At 41.9% G+C, this 23,352-nt stretch overlaps 2 protein-coding genes across 4 annotated transcripts in view; both read right to left on the reverse strand.

Annotated features, from left to right (window-relative positions):
• Positions 1 to 2,436, reverse strand: part of LOC110981781 (uncharacterized) — a 79,028-nt gene extending 76,592 nt beyond the window's left edge. For both annotated transcript variants that reach the window (XM_087139421.1, XM_087139420.1), the window contains exons 1-3: positions 2,301 to 2,436; positions 1,281 to 1,808; positions 177 to 458 (exon numbers count right to left, since the gene is read on the reverse strand). In XM_087139421.1, the coding sequence (XP_086995547.1) occupies positions 177 to 458; positions 1,281 to 1,365 (367 nt within the window). In that variant the 5' untranslated portion in view covers positions 1,366 to 1,808; positions 2,301 to 2,436. The remainder of the gene's footprint in view (positions 1 to 176; positions 459 to 1,280; positions 1,809 to 2,300) is intronic.
• A 709-nt stretch (positions 2,437 to 3,145) lies between these two features.
• The window catches only part of LOC110981812 (forkhead box protein K2-like), a 35,393-nt gene continuing 15,186 nt past the window's right edge, over positions 3,146 to 23,352 (reverse strand). Inside the window, exons 2-9 of one of the 2 annotated variants that reach the window (XM_022239754.2) lie at positions 16,026 to 16,217; positions 14,853 to 15,048; positions 14,290 to 14,403; positions 13,062 to 13,255; positions 12,436 to 12,592; positions 11,417 to 11,662; positions 10,480 to 10,648; positions 3,146 to 10,064 (exon numbers count right to left, since the gene is read on the reverse strand). In XM_022239754.2, coding sequence (XP_022095446.2) covers positions 9,634 to 10,064; positions 10,480 to 10,648; positions 11,417 to 11,662; positions 12,436 to 12,592; positions 13,062 to 13,255; positions 14,290 to 14,403; positions 14,853 to 15,048; positions 16,026 to 16,217 — 1,699 coding nt within the window. In that variant the 3' untranslated portion in view covers positions 3,146 to 9,633. Of the gene's footprint in view, positions 10,065 to 10,479; positions 10,649 to 11,416; positions 11,663 to 12,435; positions 12,596 to 13,061; positions 13,256 to 14,289; positions 14,404 to 14,852; positions 15,049 to 16,025; positions 16,218 to 23,352 lie in introns of both variants that reach the window. The other variant, XM_022239753.2, reaches the window with a different exon arrangement.

Below are 23,352 nucleotides of genomic sequence, written 5' to 3' on the forward strand. Positions count from 1 at the left end.
TACCCCCACTTTATTCCTCATGCTCAACATGCCATGACCAAACAGTGTTTGCCAGGTAATAATTTCCCCAAACACTTTTGAGCAAAAATATACAATCAGTCAAAAGTAATACCTGCACCAGTATCAACAGTCACTACGAAAGTAGGCCTACTTGATGAAAACAGAGAAAAACTTACGAATGTCGTAAACAACCGGATCTAATGCTGTCAGGGTAGCGCTCGCACTTCGATCGGTTCCTCTCACCGTGTGGAATGAGAAGCCCACCACACCATCAGCGACTTGGTACCTGAAGGAGGTGTCGGTCTTGGGGATTACATCATTGCCAACTTCCACATTGTTGGCGTCGTAGTATACAGCCAGATAATTGTCAAAGTCTCCGGCGGTGGCCTGCCATTTGAACTCGATCACCAGAGTCCCGAGATATTGGACGGTCACTCCAGTTGGTGTGGGAGGCGATCCTGGGGGGGGGGGTAGGTGGAAGAAAGACAGGATGTCATTACTTATCTAATGAAGCGATGGCTACCCACCTTACATTACTATAGATACAATTAAGTAGAGAACCGGCCTACCTCGATCTATTCGTCCTGTAAAACAAAATTCGGGTTAAAATGAAATTCACAAGAAATCACACTTTTGTTTTTGAACATGAAAAACGAGAAATGAATTCTTTAACTTGATCCAAGTTTTTCGTTTTTGAAGGTAATACAAGAAATAACTTCGATTTTGTTTTTCAAAACGAACAACGAAAAAAATTGTTTTTTTTTTTTAAAGAAACGTACACGGACCGTTAAGCCCAATGAAAGAGACGTCCAAAAAGTGCCGCCCAGACACGACGGACGATGACAATTGCACGAGCGTCGATGTGAGGTTGGCTCTCTTTTTACGTCTTTTTGTAAGACAGCCATTTACAGCCCAGTTGTTAGGGTTAATGTGAACTTTGAGCTTTTGGTGATGTTGCATGAAAGATCTCTGGTAAATACCTCAGTAGACAAGATTTAAAATTTGAAGTAGTCGAGTGAACCCGCGTCCCGTGTATCAAGGGCCCGGCCAAATTGCACAAATGTGGTCATTAAAGTTTGCATTAAATATGCAAACTGTTAATGGAAAATGATTCTTCGTGAACAATGGCTACGTTTTCTGGGGTGAATGCAGGTATAAAACAAAACTCCTTAATTGAAAAAAAATATTTAGCAAATGTCAAAAATGTTTGTTCCCCTCATTGCGAAGTACGATCGTGAGTATCACCCACTCCCCGCCCTCGGCATCCAATCTGAACCTACCTTGTGCTGACACTGAAGGCATGAGCAAGACCAAAACAGCCGCCGCTACCAGTAAAGTTCCCACAAATTTGCTCAGGAATTCCATCTTGGGGTCCAAGTGTCTTCTGTCGAACACGGATCTGAAAAAAATAGCTAAGCCGCTCTTCCGGATGATCAAACGTCTCGAAAGGGGATTTCTCTAATCGACACACCTGTCCTTCAGGCCTTTGTTTCTTTCTGGAAAGATTTACTGAAATCCGTCAAAACCGTTGTTTTGTTTGAATGTCGGTTGTATTTTTCAGGAACTTTCCAACTGAGTGTAAATGCACTTGTATTTGGGGGAGTTTCCAGTGCCCCGATATAATTGCAAAACGTGGCTAACGGGATTACACTACAGGAAGAGTTATGATGAAATCTGTTTCCTCCTCGATATATCCTCCGCCGGATGCGGCACTAGATACAGGTAGACACCTCGTAAGCCGGCAGATTGGATGGTCGAGGGTAATTATTTTCCAGTCGTCTCTGATCTCTTTCACATACGGTTTTCACCTATTGATTTAAAACAAAGTGAAAAGACAAATTGTTAAAAAAAATTTCTTACAAAGTTAGAGCGTCGCCTGTTTTAAAAAATTGGGGAATAATGACAACCAATTTGAGGTGAGACATCCTTTAGTTCCGATTCTGTTTCTTCTCTTTGCCCTGAATGTTATCGTGTCTCATTTTAGCTGCATGTGTAATAGAGAAAGGAGATTAACTGTCTCAAACTGAAACATAAAAAAATCAACACCAACACTGTGAGGGAGGAATTCATGTTGAGGATTACGAAAAAAAAGTATTTCAACTGGTGAATTTCACCTACTTACTCTGGGCACGCAACACTAGATTGTCAGGTTTTACAGCTATATCACATTGCGTTAGTATCCAATCTACTCTGATCTGCCATTTAATGTCGAACATACAAGGTTGATTGTAAAACAAGAAGTTGATTGTCGATTTCAGAAAGCTCCATCTTGTAGCAGTTATTGTAAGAAGAGGACTCACCTGACGGAGAAGACAATTCTCCCCGCAGCTTCAGTCTTGAGGAATATCTCGCTCTTCGCGTGAAAATAATGAAAGCAAATTTACGAAACGATTACCCCACATACTGCGTGTATTGGTATTGATCAGGCTTTGCCCAAAAGGCGTGGTCATCCAGTCGCACAGAACAACGGCAACATTTGGTACAGACGCGTGTAATCGATCTCACTATTGTTACAAAAACAATGCCATGGGTGTGATATCTGTTCGTATCAAGTCATGATCCGCGGGACAAAATCAGCGCAAGGCCAAACGTGGGAAACGTGCAAACTGAGGACAAATTAATGACGTATGACTGGCCTGGTTCTTTAATTTTAAGGACTGGTGTGTTTTAAAATAAAATTTGATATTACAGACAATTGATTTCCGCATTATCGGTACCCAAAGGATGGGTGTGGAAAGCTAATATGAAACAGGCGGGTGGGGTGTATCTGAAGTCAATGTGCCCTGAATTCTAATGAGCGAAAGAGACACAAAAACTTTACATGTGTACCACTCTCGACCCATTAAATATACTTACTGTTTTACTGGTACACATTATTACTTCGTAACCATTTTAAAAACAGAATTCTGAACTGAATAGCCAACGTTGAGATGGCATTGTATCGATCTACAATCATGTGCAGTTGCATGCAATCCAAAATTCGCACAATAGTAACTGTACATCTGCCGGTCACTCTCGTGCTCCGTTTTCCTTTCAATGATAAATTCCTGTATCCATTTCAACTGACCTTTCCTTAGTTACCATTAGCAACAGGTACGACCAAAAATTCTAAAAAGGTAAAGCCAAACTGAACGATCCTGCAAAGTTTCATTCACGTCCTTTCAGACAATGTTTTTTTATTGATATACGCTTTCATCATTTTTTTCCGCCATGGTTATCGCTTCACAATGATTAATGAGAACCTTCACATAGTGAAAGTTCAATGTTACCCTCTAAGACAAGGCGAAATGAAGTAATGAATCTTTGGGAAGGGGATGCGGGGTTATAATTGGGACATCACAAAAACAAACATCAATTCTGTATATATCAAATAACCCCCTTTTTTAAATATCGTTTTTCGTACATTGCGGTTCAGTAAAACAGAGAGGGATGACCGCCACATTTAGAGCTTTTTTTGGACATCTAGCAAACCTTCTGAGATTCGTGGCCCTCTACTCTAACCAGCACAAACGAAAAACGACACTTAAAAAGAGAGTCCTTTAAGACAATCAATATACCCCGAACAAGGAAATCGACCACGTGTGAACACACTCATGTGACACAAAACAGTCGGCATCCTTTTATCTCATTAATATCACACTTAGTTTTTCGGTAAATTCTGTACATGCCTCTTACAATTTTGTATTCATAACTTACATAAAACAGCTGGCTCATTCACAATATGTTTACCACAGACTTCACAGTATTCCAACTTTAAAACATTTTCAGTGGAATTGTGCGAATTAATAAAATGGCTGCTTCAAACCTCTGGCCTTGAATGAACTAACCGACGATTTCAACACGAGAAGCACTTTCACAAGTGGCAGGCTCTTAATAGTTGACAGTGTACCTTCCAGGAGGGTTAAACTGGTAAAAGGGACGGGTTACAGGCAGACACGCCTTTCCATTGGGATTTTATTTTCAGTCAGATAGGTGCACCGGTAATTTCCTTGCCACCGTGGTCCAGGTTCAAATCCTCTCAGTGTCATAAGTCAGTCCCTGCCTGAGTCTGTGGGTTCTACTCCCAGAACTTGACATTGCAGGTCTATTCCCCTCAACAGATGAACAAATCTCACTCCATTCTCATTTTTTTTCAAGTTTCCACGTCTTTGGCAGCTACCACACCAAAAAAAAAGGAACCCCCCCAAAAAACCGTGAATTACTGGTTCTCAATACAAGAGACGACTGTATAAAATTACAGTTAAAAAAGGTCATGGTCTTCATACAGCATGAGTGATGTTTTATTTTATTTCATTTTATTTTATTTTATATGGGAGGTGGGTGCCCAGGGGTGCACACGTTTCCAAGGGGGGCACTGCAAGCAAATAGACTGTGGTTTGTATATATGTTGTGCGCATGTCTAAATTCAACACCTTCACCCCCGCAATCATTTCCCCCTTAGTTGCGTCAATGCCCTCTCAGCTGTCCAGTCTGATTACACATACCGTGAATGACATTACCCATTCTCGGGCGGAGTCGCTCAAAAATGTACACGTGCATATAAATAATGGATTTAAAAAAAGATGGGGTTGCAATTTCACCCCTCTGTACCCATCAGCAACTAAGCCATGACGGATATGCGTATTATAAAATGCAGGTGACTGTGAAACAAAAAGGAACTAAGGAAGTGAAAATTTATCCACTCTGCTTACAGTCCAATGGTCATTACTTGTTAGCTCACAAACACATAGATGTTTTTGTTTAGTTAGTCTTGATATCTTATACTTTTTCCATCTCCAATAAGAGCTGCTTCAGTATAAAAGCTTACATTAATATAATCAAAAACAAAAGAAAAAAGCATAGACCAATGTTTATGAAAACACAATGCCTAATGATGATATATCTGAAGAAGCAGACGAGGTACATGATGCTGCGCTAATTTTGTTAGTTTATGTACAAATTATCACCATTTCATCAACTAACGCTTTACGACTGTTTGATAAAAGCACATTTTAAAGCAATATTGTCCATCGGTGATATAAGAAAGGAATTTTTACACAATTAATTCTCAGTTGAGTTTATTACAAGTAAGAAGCCAAGAAGCTTCAGACTTTTTAATTACCAAATCACAGTTTTTGGTTAATATGTGACGAACATGGAATAAGTATATATTTGTCACAAGCTTTGTGAGTTTAATCTTCAGACCTACTTCATGTTTAAAAGTCGTGAATGGTACTTGTAGGTGTATAAGTAACATGTGGTAGAGAGATACTGGGCTCAAATCCAACACCATGTGCAGTCCACTCTCGATATAAAGAACTGTTACAACAAAACACTGTTATAAAGAGCAAGTTCTGTGCGTCCCACATTTCTTGAATTATGCTTTTCTGTTTGTCCACTCCTTTTTTGGGGTTAGCACAATAGTTAACTGTACTGGCCTTCACTGTTGAGTGTTTGGGAAAGATACAGCTTGTTTGTGACAGAGTGAAAGTTGACGGAACTTGGACAGGTTTCAGACACAAAATGGATGCCACAAGCCCACAACAAGCAGTAAAGCAAGCAGCCTTTATCTTTCCACTGTTTGCGTGTACTAATGCATTGTAATTGGGAGCCACTCCTCCTCTCATTTCATGTCCCATGCTAGCCAGAGCAAGTTCACTCAAGGTTCAGTGTCACAGCAGCAATGGTATTGTCATGGCTCCTTACTGTACATTGACAAGCTGGGGCACTGATAACCAGTGACGCAACCAACCACAATTGACTGGTCCTTAACCCTAACAGTCCCGAATCCTCAAATTTCAATACGATTTTACATACTCCCTTGGGGATTAGGGTTAATACTCGATAAGACTGGTTAAACCACTGTCAACTACCACACATTACATCTCAAATAGTTGAACCGTGGTTAGGTCACTTGTGATCAAATTCACTCCAAGATGTGATATTTCTACAGACATGCTTAAATGCTAAGGGAAAGGAAGAAGAAACAGCAGTTGATTACTGACACTTGAACAAAATCACATTGGAAATCAGAAAACTTGAAACATAGAAAATGTATGCTGTGTTTACTTGTTCACCTGTACACTCTTTGAGTGTTTGCTAAAATGCGCACCTCACACTAATGGATGTCAAGCTTTCAGTGTAATTAGTAATGGTAGAAATATTTCAAGAGTTATCAGCTTACGACACTAGGCAATGCTCCATACCAGCTATTTACAAAGTGCACATTGGCTAAAATTAGATTTTGTTATTTCTTTGCTTAATAAATCATACAATCTATGTACAACTTTCCTTTATTCTTTCCAAGTTTGTACAATGTCTAGACAGCTTCACATTTGATTTCCACAGAAGTTTCTGCCAAATTCACTCACAGCCATAACAAGTACAAATTCAACACTTAACTCTTACAATAAATGTGATCATCAGGGGAAGTGATTGAATAGGTAACAGCCTTCTAGATTCAATGTTGTCTGAAAGCACACCCTAACTGATTCACAACACAGAGAAAGTAGTTTTGCTACCAGACCAAAAGATTCCAACTACTGTGAAAAATCTTAGGTCAGGTGGCATGTGACAAAACCTGGAGAATTCCTACCATTTCCAAATATTTGGAAAGCGACTGAAATTTTCTGAGCCCATGTTTTAGTGATTTCAGATATTGTTGTTGACGTTGGCATAATTTAATATTTATAAACCCCCTTTCCTTACAGATTTCCCAACACCCAACACAGTTCTGACTACTTTTTTTCAATTTCAAAACTTTTTTGGGGCGAATTATAGGAACTTGTTATAATGGTTACTCTTAAAGTAACAGCCAAGTGTACCCTCCACCCCAGAGAGTATGCGGTACATCTTACATTACATCATGTTCTATATTTGTCAACAGGGGCTACCAAACCCAAATTTTAAACACAGAGAGGGGATTGTCACATCAGGGAACCAGACAACAGAGAAGGTTGGTCACAGAATTGGCTTAACAAGTGGCATAGTTTCCCTGGCTTCAAAAACAGACTACAGGCCAGTCAAATGAGGCTAACTGCTTTTGTCAATCAGTTTCCAACTAACTTTGCTTGGAAACTGCTGCTAGTGAGAACAATTAGCAGCCTGATTCCTGAACCTCAAGAACAGACAAGTTTGAAGATTTGCTATAAAAAGACTCAGTGCTGGAGTAGTGCATGATAACACATACACCACCAGACCTCCACCATAGGGTCTGAATGGGTACCTCTGTTTGCAACCATTGCATGGGTGGACGATAGTTGTATTAGCTGTAATGGAGCAAATTTGGTGGCGAGCAAATTTCAACAAAGGCAGGCATTTAAAAAAGTATCCGACAACGATTTCTGTCTTGTAAGAGCGTCAGAATTCAGTTCTCTGACTTGACACATTCCGAACTAACCTTCTGAGAGTTGAGCCACTTGGTGTTGAAAGCTGAAAAGACTCATAAATGTTGAACCACATGGAACAATACTACCCTTGCATACGAACTTCACTACGAGAAAGAGTGCACACACCTGGTGCACTATGCCTACGTTTGTCTGAGCTGTGGAGTGTCTCCAACACTAGATTCAAATAGTAGCCAAAAAAGCTGAAGTTGTAAACCTGGTTGGCAAAGCAAGAGGATGAATGCCAACTGTTTCCATTTCCGTCACAAAAAACCTAAATTGAGGCATGTATTTTATGAGTGGGTGACTGGACATACATTAATGCGGCAGGGATAATAGCCTTGCCAACATGTCATGACCATACCAAAATTTAACAAACCATAGCTTGGAAAGGTTACAAAACGAAACATAATTTGATGGGAAGAGATACACCCTTTACCCCCTGAAGGCATTGAATACTTTTCAACTATAAAAAGGAACCCCCCCCCAAAAAAAGTGTCCCCACTACACCCCCTTAACAGTCCCCGCCCCAAAGTCTGTCCTTTCTACATGCCAACACCAAATCAGATCCCGGATATAAATCATTCCTCTAAATCTACTTTTACTATCAAACAAGAAGTCATTTTGAAATATATGCAAAGTTGTTCACTAAAAAGCAAAGTTATACAGACTGTTACCATTTTTTAAAAGTATATCTTGAAAGAGGCCATGGGTCAAGGGTCAGCTTGCTAGACAGGCTAAAAATCATTGGAGTCCTCTTTTGAAAATTAATCTCCTCCAAATTTTAACATAAATCTTTGATTGACTTCTCTCCAAACAATTAAGTGTTTTTAAAAGATTACTCAAGTGTTTTAAAGAGTGTATGAATTTTTCAGGGATGGTTTGTTCTCAGTAAAGCGAGGATGCATCGAATTTCAAAGCTATTGAAGACTTTTGGAAATAGAAGAACTAGAAGTGTAAGTCCATCATTACTGTGCAAAGAAGGCCTCCCTACAGTAAGAGATGGAAAACTCTTTCCAAGGCCCAAAAGGCCACTTGCTAGCGCAAAGAAATTAACATCTGTAAAATAAAGCTTCTAGTCAACATACAAAACTAAATAGATCCAAATTTTATTTATTTATTTTTTTTATGAACAACTGTGCTATTATACATCATTATGTCCATTAAGTAATTCTCAGTCTTTTTCTCTTCATATTGAACGAACAGCCTTTTAGTAACAACTAACTTTCCCATGACCAAAAAAAAAAAAAACAATCAATGCCCTTGCGCCCCCGTATAAAACAATTAAAATCAAGCATACACTGACTTCTTAAAACAAACAAAAAATTGTACAAAAACTTATGAACCACTTGACGATGAAAGCATCATGTTACACAACTCCTGATTCAAAACAAATTTGGCCCCCAAAATAGTAGTCTCTGTTTATTTAAATTCAACACAAAGCAACGAATATGAATTTCTCTAGTTCATTAAATTCTTCGCAATTTTTAAGGCTTTTCTCGTACATACACTTAGTTTTAGAGTGTGGGCATTTTGTGAAAAACGGAGCTAAATAAACAGCTACAGGTGCTACGAGTAAACTACTGTGATTAAAAAGCATCGCTAATGTAGTAGGGTGCGCTTGCTCTGCCTAAACTACGATGAAAGATACTTTCACCATTAGCAAGTGCTTCAAGACACCAGCGCACGGGTTTTGTATCATTTTCAAGGCGTCACCTTGACCAACACTACAGATGCGACTACATCTTCCAAACACAATGTCTAGTCATCTTTCTGTTCTTCGTTTTTTTTTTTTCTCTCCATATTGTGCACTGTTGGCTGAAACAAGACCCACGAGCCCAACGAGTAATCGACGGCAAAAGGGGGGAGAGCCACTCTGGTCCAAAGATCAGCATGGGCAGGCACTCATGGGTTTTAACGACTCTAGCTTCAGCTAACCACTACGAAATCTTACTGGGACTTGTTTGTCCCAAGCAAGACAATAGGGGAGGGATGGTGTCAAAACGGACACACGGCAGATGTGGCATTGTACGACTATCAATTTTATCCAGAACACACGTGTACAAGAGAATCCTTTCCCTGCGCGCATAGTGAAATATACAGACTACTGCTTTGAAATTCGTGTATCACCGGACTCGGAGGGGAAAGTGACAGAGACATTCACAAAGTGGTTGGTTAGAAAGCAGGGCTATAAAACTAGCCCCTCAACCCATGTGGTTCCATGATGGTCAACCTACCGGTGGACAGCTCCAGCTGTCGGGAGGTGTCCTCAAGACTCTTGCTGGCCCTCCATTTTCACCAGCTTGCGGTTGTCCTCCATGGGCTCCTCGGCGATCCCTTCCATGCGGCGCTTGGCTGGGCTTCCCGTGTGCGACTGCGCAGCCGATGTGGCCAGCATGACCAACGGCGAGCTGATGACCGAGCTGGTGGCCGGTGGCGGCGGCGGCTGGCTCTGCGGCGGCTGCTGCTGTGGCCGGTAGAAGACGCTGGTCGGTGGCTGGTAGGTGCCCGAGACGGTCACCACGTGGGACGCGCCCTCGGCCGGCTGGCTGGAATTGACCATGCCCTTGGGCTGGGGCAGGGAAGTGGGGTGCTGTTTTTGCTGCTGCTGTAGCTGAAGGTGAAGCTGCTGGTGAATGCTGCCGTTGTTGTTGGCAGCGCTGATGGCACTACTGTTGGACACCATCGGCTGTTTAACATCTACAATGAGCACAAAATCTTTGCACTCATTACTTTGGCAATATCTACAGAAAATCTGAAAGCATTGAACTCAGGCAAAATTGGAAAAAAAAAACACAAAAAACCTCTGCTCAGCACTTTGGTAACAAGGTTTATTTACAGGTACCGGTAACATACAACGCAAAATGGCCAAAAGACTGATCATTAATCCTTTCTCCCAAGGCACTTTTACAAGGAACATTCATAATCCCTGCAATCATCTCTCGCTGTGCAGGACATCACTGGACCATCCATTTTTTTTACTATCCCATAATACAGGGTGGGCTTTGCCTTCTCGAATCCTGCAACATCCTCCAAAACCTTCTGATAGATTTTAAAGGATATGAGAGGGTTAGGGTGAAAGACAAGATACCAAGTGGTAGCCCCAGTGCAGTACCTTCGGCATAGCCCTCCTTGTCCTGAAGGGGCTGCTTCAGACTGCCGGTCCCGTCTGTGGAGGAGACTTCCTCCCTGGGCGGCGGCTGACTCTGGTAACCGTTGCTGATGCCGGTCATCACGGGGACCAAGACGGGAGAGGCGGCCGTCGAAGCAGGAATGGAGTAGCCCTACAAGGGAGTCAGAGGCATGGGGGGGTGGTCAGTAGAGAGGGCCAAGGAAGGAAAAGGCAAAAAGGGGTTAAGTTGTGTATTTCTTGGGGGGGGGAATTATTAGCAAAGTCAGGCGTTTCCATGACAACAACAGGCTGGACCGACACCTGAATGCTAATGCAGCTTTGAAGCTGTAGCATAAGTGAAAAATTCGTGGCATTGTGCAATTTCAGACGAACACAGAAAGGGTTCGCATGTGAGTGGCTTTGTGTATGCATACGTTTTGCTATTCATATCAGTCCTGCGTCATTCTTGTTTCGCTTTGTGCACATGTACATATACCGTTAACAGTCCGGCATAACTAACAATGGCAGCAGTAAATCCAAAATGATGGGTTACGGCCAAAAACCTTGTACAAGCAACTAACTGTCATCAAAATTTCCACATGAGGTCAGACAACCACCAAAGCCAATGACCCATTTAACTTTTAATTCTTAAATTGTATATTTTGGCAACAGCAATTTGCATTCATTGCCATATCTTGGAGAATATGGAATAAATTTCTGATGAAACTGAAGCCTCTTTGCTTGGGGGAAATTCCTCATTACTCCTGTCTACTCTATGCCACAAATGAGCAAACAAGAGCACTCCAAGTGCTGGCCCAAATGGACAATATTGCTTTCAGGGTAATCAAGCGCCATCCCTCCTTTGAAGGTGGACCTTATTGAGCTCCAGTCCCATGCCATGTACTTGCTTACAGAGAGAGCTCATGGTTACGACACCAACCTTAGCAGAGGTGATGACCGAGGCGGCGTGAGCCGGCATCCGATGCAGGGCCAGGCCAAATGGGGAGCCGCCCTGCGGGGCCTGGGTGCTAATGCCACCGCTGCTGACCTGGGGTAAAGCGGCAGCCACAGCAGCACCAGCGGCAGCAGTGTGGGGCTGGCCGGCGCCCGTGGACTGAGGCTGCTGCTGGAAGGAAGCCGGTGGGTGGACCGGGGAGCCCGGGCTGGAGATGCTTCGCTTCACTTGCTGCAGAGGGTAAAGTAAACCCCAAAAAACAAAAACAAAATGGCAGCATCACACTCACGGTCTCTGGTACAATAAGGTCACACTCGCATCACGTCCAATTATATGCCCTGCAGCTGTGTTCCTGTGTCTTTTCAGTTTTGTTCCCGCTCTCCACTGTCTACCTATGTCTCAAATTAATAACAGGCCTCTGTAAGTCTCTCTCAAATGACATCAATTCCTACAAATTGCATTTTGGACATCAAATATTTGATGCGCACTGGCTACAAAATATTTTGAAAATAATTAAACAACAAATTGATTCACCTAAATTGAGCAACAACAGTGCATATCTTGTCCACTTTCGCAATTCAAGACTTCACTTTCGCTTTTTTAAAGTTTCAAATGGTCTGCTAGAACACAGCATTTAAACAGTACATCAAAAAGAAAACTTACAAAGACATTAACAATCTAACAATCTGACATTTCAACTAATGACACTATTCCATGTCAAAATACATGTATAAATCATAATAACTGGGGCATGCTAGTTTTACGGGCAAAAGCCCTTTAATATGAAAAAAACTGAGAAGTGCCTAGACATTCCAGAGTCAGTAACCATAACCATTCTCTCACAATGATAAAAAATTCCCTCTTGAACCGAACAAGTCCTCCCCCTTCCCCCCCGAGCTTTGCCCATTTTTCCTCAAATACCATCAACCTCTACATTTTTCTGAAATCTATATTTGTCCTTGACAGCGGCTCGCCGTCCCTGCCAACCCGTGATACCTACATACCTCTTGCATAGCCTGAGTAAACCGCTGATGATCCAGCACGGCATGGTCGCCTGAGTCTGCAGGGATGGGGGCCGGGGAGCCTTCCCGCGACAGGCTGTCCGGGGTGAAGATACCGCTGATGTACTGCACCGTGTGGGAGGGACTGGCGGGGGCTGACCTACTGATAAGTGACCAGGAGGAAGATATACTGGTATTACAGGTCGGTGTGTGACCGTGAGCGATTCGTTTTTAAACACGCCTAAGGGTGTGAGTGGGTTTATGAGCAGACTCGCCAAGGGAGCTCAGGTTAATGATGGCCTACTTTTTTATTTAGCGTCTTTGCCTTACACATCTCCTGGTATGAATTTCTTGTCTTCGAAACCATCCACAAATTTCATTTGAACAAGTGAAACCAAGTAAAACTGTACCTCGTTAATAAGAGGTCCTTTGGACTTTGCAGATTAAGATGTTATAACAAGAACCAAAAACAACAGAACCTTAAAGTTTCCTTGTTATAAGCAGAATGTTGTACTTATAGTGTTTTTTATTTGTGACGTTCGACTGTAAACAGTTCAGGTTTACAATTGCATAGAATTCAAGACAAACAATGTTTCCACACTATTACCAGAAAAAGCTCTAATCCTAACCTAGAGGACACCCCTCCGAAGGGCGTCCGGAAGCAAGGCACGCCCCTCTGGCGCCGCCGGCGGTAGGCTTGCTCCATGAGCTTGGCCTCGGAGCTGGGGTCCAGGCGCCAGAAGGACCCCTTCCCCGGCTCCTCCTGGGAGCGGGGGACCTTGATGAAGTAGCGGTTCAGTGACAGGTTGTGTCGGATGGAATTCTGCAACGGAACCGGTGCAAACAAAAAAACCAAGCACTGGAAACCAGCGAGTCGGACAACGGGACTGGAGCAATTTTGAGGGAACATTTGCAATAACCTAGAAATTAAATGACCAAATTATTGGCAAGGTCGAGATAAAACTTGAAAGCAATAGAGACATGAGCCCGATGCTTCCATACAGCATTTTTCTCACAGGGGATAATGCGTCAGTGAAGTTTTTACTTGTCAAGTGGCACACCTTTTCTAAGAACCAAACTCAATTTAGTGTCCCATTAGACGCAAATGTACTATAAATCTCAATCTCCTGTCATCTGCATTAACATTCAGTGAGTTCAAGCTTATCCCCAACAGCCTTCAATGATCCAACGGGTGAAACACTGAGGACTGTTGGGGTTAGAGGAGAATCATTCTCCAGCAGCAATCCTGTGTTTAATTTTTTATGTTCCTGGAATTGGCGATAGGGTCCATGTAATAAATTTTGCATCTGAATACTCTCTATCAACGAAAGCTATTAGAAATCCTTTTGGATGAAGTGTATTGAAATGTTTTGAAACATTGAAAATTCTCCAAGTTTTTCTGGAAAACTGCGGGCCCTGTTGCCTGATTTCAATGGGGAGAGACACTGTTCGGTTTATGTGTTTCTGTTCAATTGTGAACTGAAAATTTACCAACTGAAAACGCTCCTGAGAAAAGGTTGCTTGTTGGCTTATTGCCATGTATTCACACAAAAGTAAATAGCCAAAGAAAAAGAAATTTAGAAACAGCAAAGTGGCAGCAGTTCTAGCACTTTCTGTGCACGAGTCAAAGCAGATATTGAGGTTTTTCACCCTGAGATGACTTCACAGTGTTGATTATGAATCCAAAAATCTGCAATATCATAGAAGGTGCCAAAATGCATTTGGCAAGAGCAGAGCCCAAAAAAATGAAAATGAGGTAACTCGAAACACAAAGGTGCATTTTCATGGGTCGCAGCCAAATAAATTGCGTCGCACAGACTGCAAACGAGACCACTTGTTGTGCCGGCCCACACTGACCTGCCAGCCTTTGTCGGCAGATCTGTAGTAGGGGTAGGCCTTGGTGATGTATGCATAGATACCGCTGAGAGTCAGTTGCTTATCTGTCGAAGACATGATGGCCTGTACAATGAGCTGTAAGAAAACAGAAACACGGTTGGAGAAGGTGAGAACTTTATCATGTGGTGCAAAATGGTACTGGTCATTTCAAACTCATTTGTTCCCCCCCCAAAAAAGAATAGAGTCAGGTTAGTTTCACCAAAGTTCATTACTACTTAAAACGTAATTTACAGAATTATGTGAACATGTGACGTGTAATACTATGCTAATCGAGACAGTGTTGTGAAAATTAAAAAAAAACCAGTTTTTCTCAGTTGAAAGTGCTATAATGGAACTATAATGGTTGCAAATTGGTTTCTCTTTTCTTTTTAAGAAGACAAGGATTTCACGATTGGGAAGTGAGTACAAGGCTGACTATTACCCTTGATATCATTGGACATCTTAAGCGCAAAGAACTGAAGATGAGTTTCTGTGTTAAAAGTGGATGTATAAAACAAAAAGAAAGACCCGGGAATGCTCTCTACCTGTGCGTAAGAGTACGGCGGCTTGGACTCCTCCTTGGGGCTGCCGATGTCATTGCCTGAGGAGTGACCTCCTTCCTTGTCGTCCGAGGACACAGCAGCCGCCGCCAATGCAGCCGCCTGAAGGTCAGGGGTCACGTTCCTCCTGGAGTTGGCTCCCGTTCCGCCCCGGGGGCTTGTGGGACATGAGTTCACGGCACTGGGAAAAGACAAGAGGCCAACAGATAACAACATCAAATTTTGCATAACTTTGAGACTGATACTCTCCTGTGAAATTGATCACTTTCAAGACTGTTGAGGTAAAAGCTATTAACAACATACAGGACAAACAGAAATTGACACCCATAAGCGACATGATTTAGGGAAGCTGCCATTTAGCTCCAACTCGCAAGCCTTAGCAAAATGTCAAAACATTATGCACAGCTCCAATGACGCCAATACAGGCATTTCAAATTAGGAAAAAGAAAAATGTTGTTCATCTATAATTGAATGAAAAGTTTCATGGCAATCGCAATTACTTGAAAGTGTGTTTCTGAGGAGAATTTGATTCCACTTTACAAAAAAAAAATTTCACATACTGTACTTAGATACCCCAAACACAAAAAGCAAAACAAAACCAACAATGATTAACCCCTTTGCGCCGGGACGCGGCTAGAGCCCCTGTAAAAATTGAGATCCTCAGCCCGCTTTTCAGCTTTTATTCTTGGCCCACGCTCGAGTGAACAGGGTGAAAGAAGGCAGACCCTAGCTCTTGTATATATGGTAATTGGCCTTTGTGTGTAGCCCAGAAATCAAAAGGCCGAATTTGCATCATAATCACCAGCTTCACAATAGTCCCCACTTTGAAAAGAGGCAACGGGAACGTGGAAGCGTGAGTAGAGCCGCATGCCACCGAACAATCAGCGTTTTCACTGTGTAATTCAAAGCGTGCAGAGCACGCTGGGACACAAACCGAGAATTTGGGGTTTGGCAGGTGGCCTTCGTGGCCAAGCAAGGCTGGAGTTCTTGGAGTCAAATGTATTTGACAAGTTGACCTTAAGTAGATGTCCACTGTTCAGGATATTTCCTGAGCAGAAAAAGAAAGTAGGTGACATCACCTGGCATATCCCACACACAGAACAGGAATACCAAACAACAAAGTTAACGTTAAAATAAGAAAGAAAAGAAAAGCCTCACCTTATCGTGCCGGTGGGAGAGGGGAAAGGACTGCCAAAGGTGGTCTCGGCTGGGGGGATGTCAATCTTGAGGGGCGGCATCATCTTACGCTTGATGGGAGAGGGCTCAGCCATAAGCGGGGGCGGGCTCTGTTCGCTGATCAACGCCTGGAACATGATCTTGATGCTGGTGCTCGGGAAACGCAGCAGACATCTGCCGGGAGAGAGAAGTGGGAGAATGGTGTTCAATTTTCCTGAGGAGCGCAAGTGTTACAAATATCACTGGATTCGCCTGAAAATAACATTCACCATGTGATAATGAAAGCCGTCAAATTCGTGGTGTAGCTCTGTTTATTACAACAATATTCTTCAGTACTCATCAGACCTCTTTACTGATGAGGCCGCACTTAAAGTATGTGCTGTCCTATAGTGCTCAGTGGATCCCAAGCCACCAGTAGCTCCGTAGGAAAATTCACATGTGAATAAAGTGTCATGTCATCTGTACAGAGGTCTATCCAAACGTTTCTCCGACCTTCCAATGTTGTTCACGTCACGTACTTTTTACCATTCATGCCTTTGAACACTGTGTGTATCCATTTTTTAAAAAGGACACACCCCTTCAAATACCAATGACTGAAAACTTTAAAAATAAAAGATATTTCCAGGACATGGTAGACTTTTGAAACGCTTAGTACAAACAAGCACAAAATTCCTTGCCAACTTTTTCTGTCGAGTCAAAATGGGGCAAATAATATAAAAGGACGGCAGGCGTTGCTACCACAAAGTGCCTCAAAAGTCTCCCATTTCACAAATATATCGGTAAACCTTAAAGTGTCCAATTGCTATCAAACAATACCGGTACCTTACTTAGAAGTGCTGCTTGACAAGGCTGCTCACGATGCTGTCTTTTAGCAAGACAACTCAAGGTTCATCATAAGCCAAAGCATCATCTGCCTTTGACTCTGGCTTAAGTTTTAATTAAAAATTTGAATGAAAATATGCTGGTACATGTATGTGAACCTGTATCACTTGATTCAAATAGGCTAAGAAACCCGGGGATAGCATGGTCAAATGATGAACAGATATGAACTACATGTAGCACCCCTAGATGCAGGGTTTAACACAGGATTTCCAAAACGGGCCGTTCTCCCGACGGTGCAGTTCTAAAGTACATGTCCTTTGTGTCTTCCACAAATACTGTACAGTTGTGGCATGTGATGCGATGTGATGGAAAAAGTAGTCTGATTGCCAGACCAGCTAACAGTGGGGCTGTCTGACAGGTACCACATGTCTCATACACTGACATACACGTATGCAGTGCTGCACATGAACTTGAAAAATGGTTACGGGCACCAGGGGCCAATTTCATAGAGCTGCTTAAGCACAAAGTTTGCTTAAGCACAAAAAACCTTGCTTAAAAAAACAAAGGTTACCAGCTCAAAATCTACGTAATCGTCATGCTAACCAAAAGACAGGTGAATACCATTCCACACCAACATACCGGTACATCACATGGAGTTTTGGCTGGTAACCTGATTTGTCAAGCAAGTATTTTCATGCTTTTGCAAATTTTGTGCTTAAGCAGCTCTACGAATTTCGCCCCAGATTAAGTTGGACATCGTGCAAGCGTAATCTTGTGTGTATGTAGTATGCATGTACTGTACATCAATGTGTCTGGAGCCATGAAGTATGAAAAGCATGCTGCGCAAAGCATGTATGGCTGGTCGGTCAGTTTACGAGGTATTTCTTCTACTTTTTTTCTAAACAAAAAACAATGAAATCCCTTCAAGTACATAAAAATAGTTACCAAAAAAAATCCTCCTGTCATTTTGTTCTGTCCATTTTGCAAAGTCATCTGTCCAAAATTACACACTGCAAGTCCAAAAATCAGATGGATGGGCCACTAGATGAGACCCAGCCTGGATGTTGAAGGCTTGAGTCGAACTCCAACAATCCTAGGAAGGATCTCGGGATCCCTGCACAGTGCACAGTTGCAACAGTATTACAGACTGATGAGGTAGAGAGATACCAGACACGTTTCTTGAAGATCAACAACTAACCAAAGAAAAACTCCACCATCTGCTGAATTCGGTGGCTTGAGAATTCATTCATCCAACAGCTTGGCTATCTCTTTAAAAGATGTACTGCAGGCAAAATCAGAAAGAGTGCTATTTTTGCATTTCGACTGATATTGACCCGTCTCTATAAGGTCCTTTTTTCGTCCAAAAAGAAAATCGATTGCATTTGAACAAATCCAATCAAAAATACAACCCCCACACATTAGCAAATAAGGCATATCGTCGACAGTGATATTTAAACAATGCTCTCCTGCCAGAATACGTTTGGGATTTCACAATTGCTTCAATGTGAGACACAACCTGTGGCATTTGAAAGATGAGTCTTCAATCAAACCAAAAAAAAAAAAAAGAAAAAGGAAGGACAACTGCCTTCTCATCCTGGCATGAGTGATGCCGTCCAAACTAAAGCCCCCAAAAAACAACCGGTCCCTTTTTAAACAGAAACCGCGGAATCTGAGAACTGTGGACAGAAGAATCACAGCTAGAGAAAACAAACAGCAGCCTCTCAGGTATGAAGAAAAATAGGAAGATCGTGTTTCCCAGAGACAGCTGCCAGAATCTCCCCAAAGCATTCAATCCAATTTGTCGGGATTATTCATCTTCCTCATGTGCAATCTTACAAATTGCTTTTACCGTCATTTGGTATCAACACTTTGTTTTTCAAACACTGAATAATGTCCGGTCTTTCACTGCAGCATTCAACAAATCCTCCATTTTTTGGGGGGAGGGGGGAAGTGTTTACATTTAAACATGGTCACTGAAACTATCGATTTGTCCAACAAAACACTGTAGATGAGCAACAGTGAAAGACCAGTAAATGTCAATGATCTGCGGAAATGGCATTGAGATCCTCTCTTATTTTCCAATGGTACAATCTGAACCTGTTCCCCAGACTCGGCAATTTCTTGGCACTTGTGTAACCAGATATGATATTCTTTTTTTCCCCCTAGCCCACGGTTGTGCCTGGATCACAACACGCAGCAATGAACTTTTACATCGTTTATTTCTCTCCCATCGCAAGATTCCCTGCTGATCCCATCAGGGGGATTGTGTCAGACATGTCGGATAATCACCATCTTTATTTAGATAACATGCATTCTCACGAACATGGTTGAACACTGTATACATGTGTCCGCTCTGACTGCAAGCACCTCATCGGTGGCAAAGAAGAGAAAGGCCAGTGGGAAGAAACTAGGCATACATCCAAAGACAGAAATTTCGACAGAAATTGGCTGCACATACTCAGCGTGCCTTGTAACAAATGCACTTGACGAACGAACCTCTAGTTTTTAACAGAAAATGGCAGTAAAGCACTTTCTGATACATGACTGCATATAAAGCTACAAAATTCTTACAAAACATACCTAATTCTGTATTAAGTTTTGAATGCATGCACATTCCATACGAACACAATAGTTCTGAGTCCCCATGTAAAAATATTCTGTAGGTTGCACTCACCACTGATCTAGATGTGATCATGGAAGGGAAACGTTGGGTGAACCACACACCAGCGCATCATATGCAGAGGGCGACCCCCCCCTCCCAAAATGCCTCCATGTTAAGCAAGAAGGCGTTATGTGCGTAATGTCTCTGGCACATGTCCATAACGCAAGTGTTGATCTCCTGAACACATTCTTGAGATAATGATGTCTGCAGCGGATGTGCAGGCACCAGCAGGTTTGAATTTCCACAGGGGCACGCCTATGCACTGAGTGGCTGGACTCGGGCCCACAATACATTCATGAGATGGTAATAACAATTTACTGTGCTAACTGGATACACGTACATGTACATTTCTTTTCGATCATCTAAGAACAAGAACAGTCTGGCAGAATTTTCTTTTTATATATTTCATTCTTTTCTTTATATATTTGTTGTGGTTACCCTCCTGTCAAGAAAAAAAGCTTGTTTTTCTCTTACAGTATCAAAACATTTGTGTCTAAAAGGTCAGCAGAAGGTTAATGCTTAAAGGGACTGACACATACACAGCTTAAAGGGACTGACACATACATGTACACAGACAAGGAAACCCACCAATATTAGTGCGACAGACTCCCATAAAAATAATCTGTCTTCATTATTTGTGTTTTACTTTACATCAGAAAGTGCAAGTTGAGCCCTTGGTTTCCATGAATCAATAGACGTCCAGATGAAAACAGACAAAACTGTTGAGGGTTCCTGCTAAATGAATTCAACTTCAAAATGGCTCTGGCAACTTGAAACTCATTTCTGCTGGATGGGCTCATATATACCGGTATGGGTGTAGATTGGTAGATTTGCTGGTGATGAATAGTTTCACGGACAACCTGGGGAAACCACACGGCTAAACACCTGGATGTGTGCCAAAGGGGAAAAACATGCAAAGCACCTATGGGATAAAACAAGTGTTTTCACATTTAGGTCACAAATCTAGCTCTACCGGTAAGCCTACATGTATATCTGCAAAGCCATCCTTAAATGAAGAGACTATTTTCGGAGCCAGTCTACACTGGTCTATCACATCCACAAATCCTCTAATTTTCAGTTTGCTTACAAGAGGATTTTGACTGAAATCAAAGATCTGCAAAGCTGAAGCTGCTGGATACTAGGGCAACTGGATGAAGGATTTGGAGAGATTTTTAGCAAATATTGTCCAAGAAGGTAGGTTTTAATATTTGTCTTTAAAAGTTATTAATATCCTCTTTCTGTACACAGTGAGCATGTTTTTCACTTTGGATTTCCTTGTTACAAATCCCTGAGCTTGCATTTTCCAACAGATATCCATAACTTGGTTTAAATGCCAAGCCGGAAAATGAGGTTCTTTCACTCCTAAATATATACACCTGTATCTGACATTCACCCGTGTGCATTGCTTGAATATCGCGCATAAACACCTCTGTGTATTATGAACAGGGATCTAGGTCTACAGCCACTCACAGATCATATAAACAAGTTTCATCCAGGGTCCTGCAAAAATAGCAGGCAGCAGAATGGCCAGGCAAATCAAATATGGAGTTACCCCTGGTACACTGTATAAAAGTAGTATTTGTTTTCACTGAGATTTATGAAGCAGAATTCCCAATTGTACATTTGGATACAGTTTTTCAGTGATGACATCACTAATACATGTAGAGTATACCGTCTCTCTCTCCAACCATTAATTAAATAACATTTAGGAGGTGCATTCATCGGCTGCATTTACAACAGATTTCCATTGTATTTGCAATGACTGCACTATTACCATCCTTTCATATCCTGTACTTATGCATAAGCATGTAAAAGTCTATCTGTGCAAGTACGATACTATAGTCCAACATATGGTTTCTGGGCAATGTTGTAGTCAAGTGCTTTTTTTTCCGAGTACAGAGTACTGACGAGTACTTAGAAAGTCTGAGTACTTTACCAGCTGAGCATAAGAACTGATTTTCAAGTAAGAGTACTTGTGCCTCTGAGTATAAGTACGAGTACTTGCACCTCTGAGTTTGAGCACTTGTATCCCTGAGTACAAGTACTTGAACCTCCGAGTATGAGCTTTTACCTCCGAGTGTGAGTACTTGTACCTCTGAGTGTGAGTACCTGTACCTTAAACATGTAAATAACATTCTGAAACAATATACATTACAATGGAGTTGTGATTGGTGACTGGTGATCTGTGCTTATATGTGGCCATGTACAATGTGCATGTAGCAGTACGACTCTGACTCGTGTTTTATGTACGCACAACACGAATGTTTAAATCTGGATGGGTGAAGTCTGCGTTCCAGACTTTATTATTCCTATGTCAGTGTTTTTCTATGTTCTAGATTCTATGTCAGGTCCGTGAACCAGACTAGCTACAACTAAATTGAGTGTTATTAGTCTTGGACCCACGACGCCTTTCGTGGTGCTGCGACCCGTTGCTGCAATGCAGTGTGTGGTATGGTGTTCATGTACACAGCAACGCTACGTCTGGTGATGGTTTGTGTCGCAGAATACACAGTAAGGTCTTGGAACAAAGACTAGGAAATACACCGGCATTTTGCATTCGTAAATTGGCTAAGATGGCGGGTGCGTCGGCCTTGTGTTTGTCGGACTGTACCAAATATCGGTCTGTGAGGATCAATTATCTTGTACCATTGTATTCCGTGTTTAAAGGATTTTTTCAATGAGTACTGTTAACCGAGTACTAGAACCTCAATGCTCGAGTTCAATTTTATTCTGGGTATTTTGCAGCCTGAATACAAGAACTGTTGCTCAAGTATGAGTACTTGGAAACTCAAGTACAAGTAAGACAAAAGAACTCTGGAAACAGTACTCGAGTAGTACTCGAGTATGGGTACCATGTATGAGTACTACAATACTGTCGGTAGGCATGTAAGTGGATGCCAGAGAAAAAAGAAAAGAAGAAAGCCTCGACATTGCGATTCACAACATTTGCTGGGTAAACCTGTATGTAGTACCCTCCTCCCCGGATAGTATTGACTATACAGCTAAATGAGCAACAATGTTGACAACAATATCCATATAAATGATAGTTTATTGACACAACACACTTGGAAACCTATTCCATTTCATATTCAGTTGTGCTACAAAGTACCGTAGTTACCATACAGTGCTTTTTGGCTGCAGTGCTCAAAATCTTGAGTCTCAGGAACCATAAAAACATATAAAATAGTTTCTGTCACAACACTCCCAAATTTCAACACGGGATTTTCATTACGTGCAGCATTAAAACAGAATGCATGCAGTGCCCACTTGGATGAGCATCTGCTTGTGTAAGCCCCATGATGAGCCAATGAAAAATAATACCTTACCTGACTGTTACCCAGTCATGCATTGAGACATTGAAATGAATGCATGAACACACAAAAGAAAAATCTAGTGTTGTGAAATGACCTCGCAGAGATCTTTCCTTATAGTTTGGATCAATTCACCGTGTTCTGGTTATAATACTTAAGAATGTACTTGATGTCATCGCACAGGTCACAAGCTCCAGGCATTATGTTGTTCCCACTATTTTTAAGGACAGGAGCCTCTACGCGTTTTGAGGCTTTTCACGATGAAGGTGGCAAGTTTAGGTGAAAGGTTTGCGGTAGCACCACGCGACAATACATCTTTCTGAGAAGAACTCGTGTCCCATCATACGGGTACAAACATCACCATGCACGCTTTCTCCATAATGCGCACAAATGCACCTTGCTTGAAGTTGACGGAAAAGCAGAGTCAGCCTACCAAATTCAAATGACCCGCTCTGACGTACCAATATTTTGAGGTACACAAAACTGCACCATGTTTGACAAAATGTGCATGTGT

Source organism: Acanthaster planci, linkage group LG07 (assembly GCF_054643075.1).
Source record: "Acanthaster planci isolate LZ-2023a linkage group LG07, COTS_SCS, whole genome shotgun sequence".
NCBI lineage: Eukaryota > Metazoa > Echinodermata > Asteroidea > Valvatida > Acanthasteridae > Acanthaster > Acanthaster planci.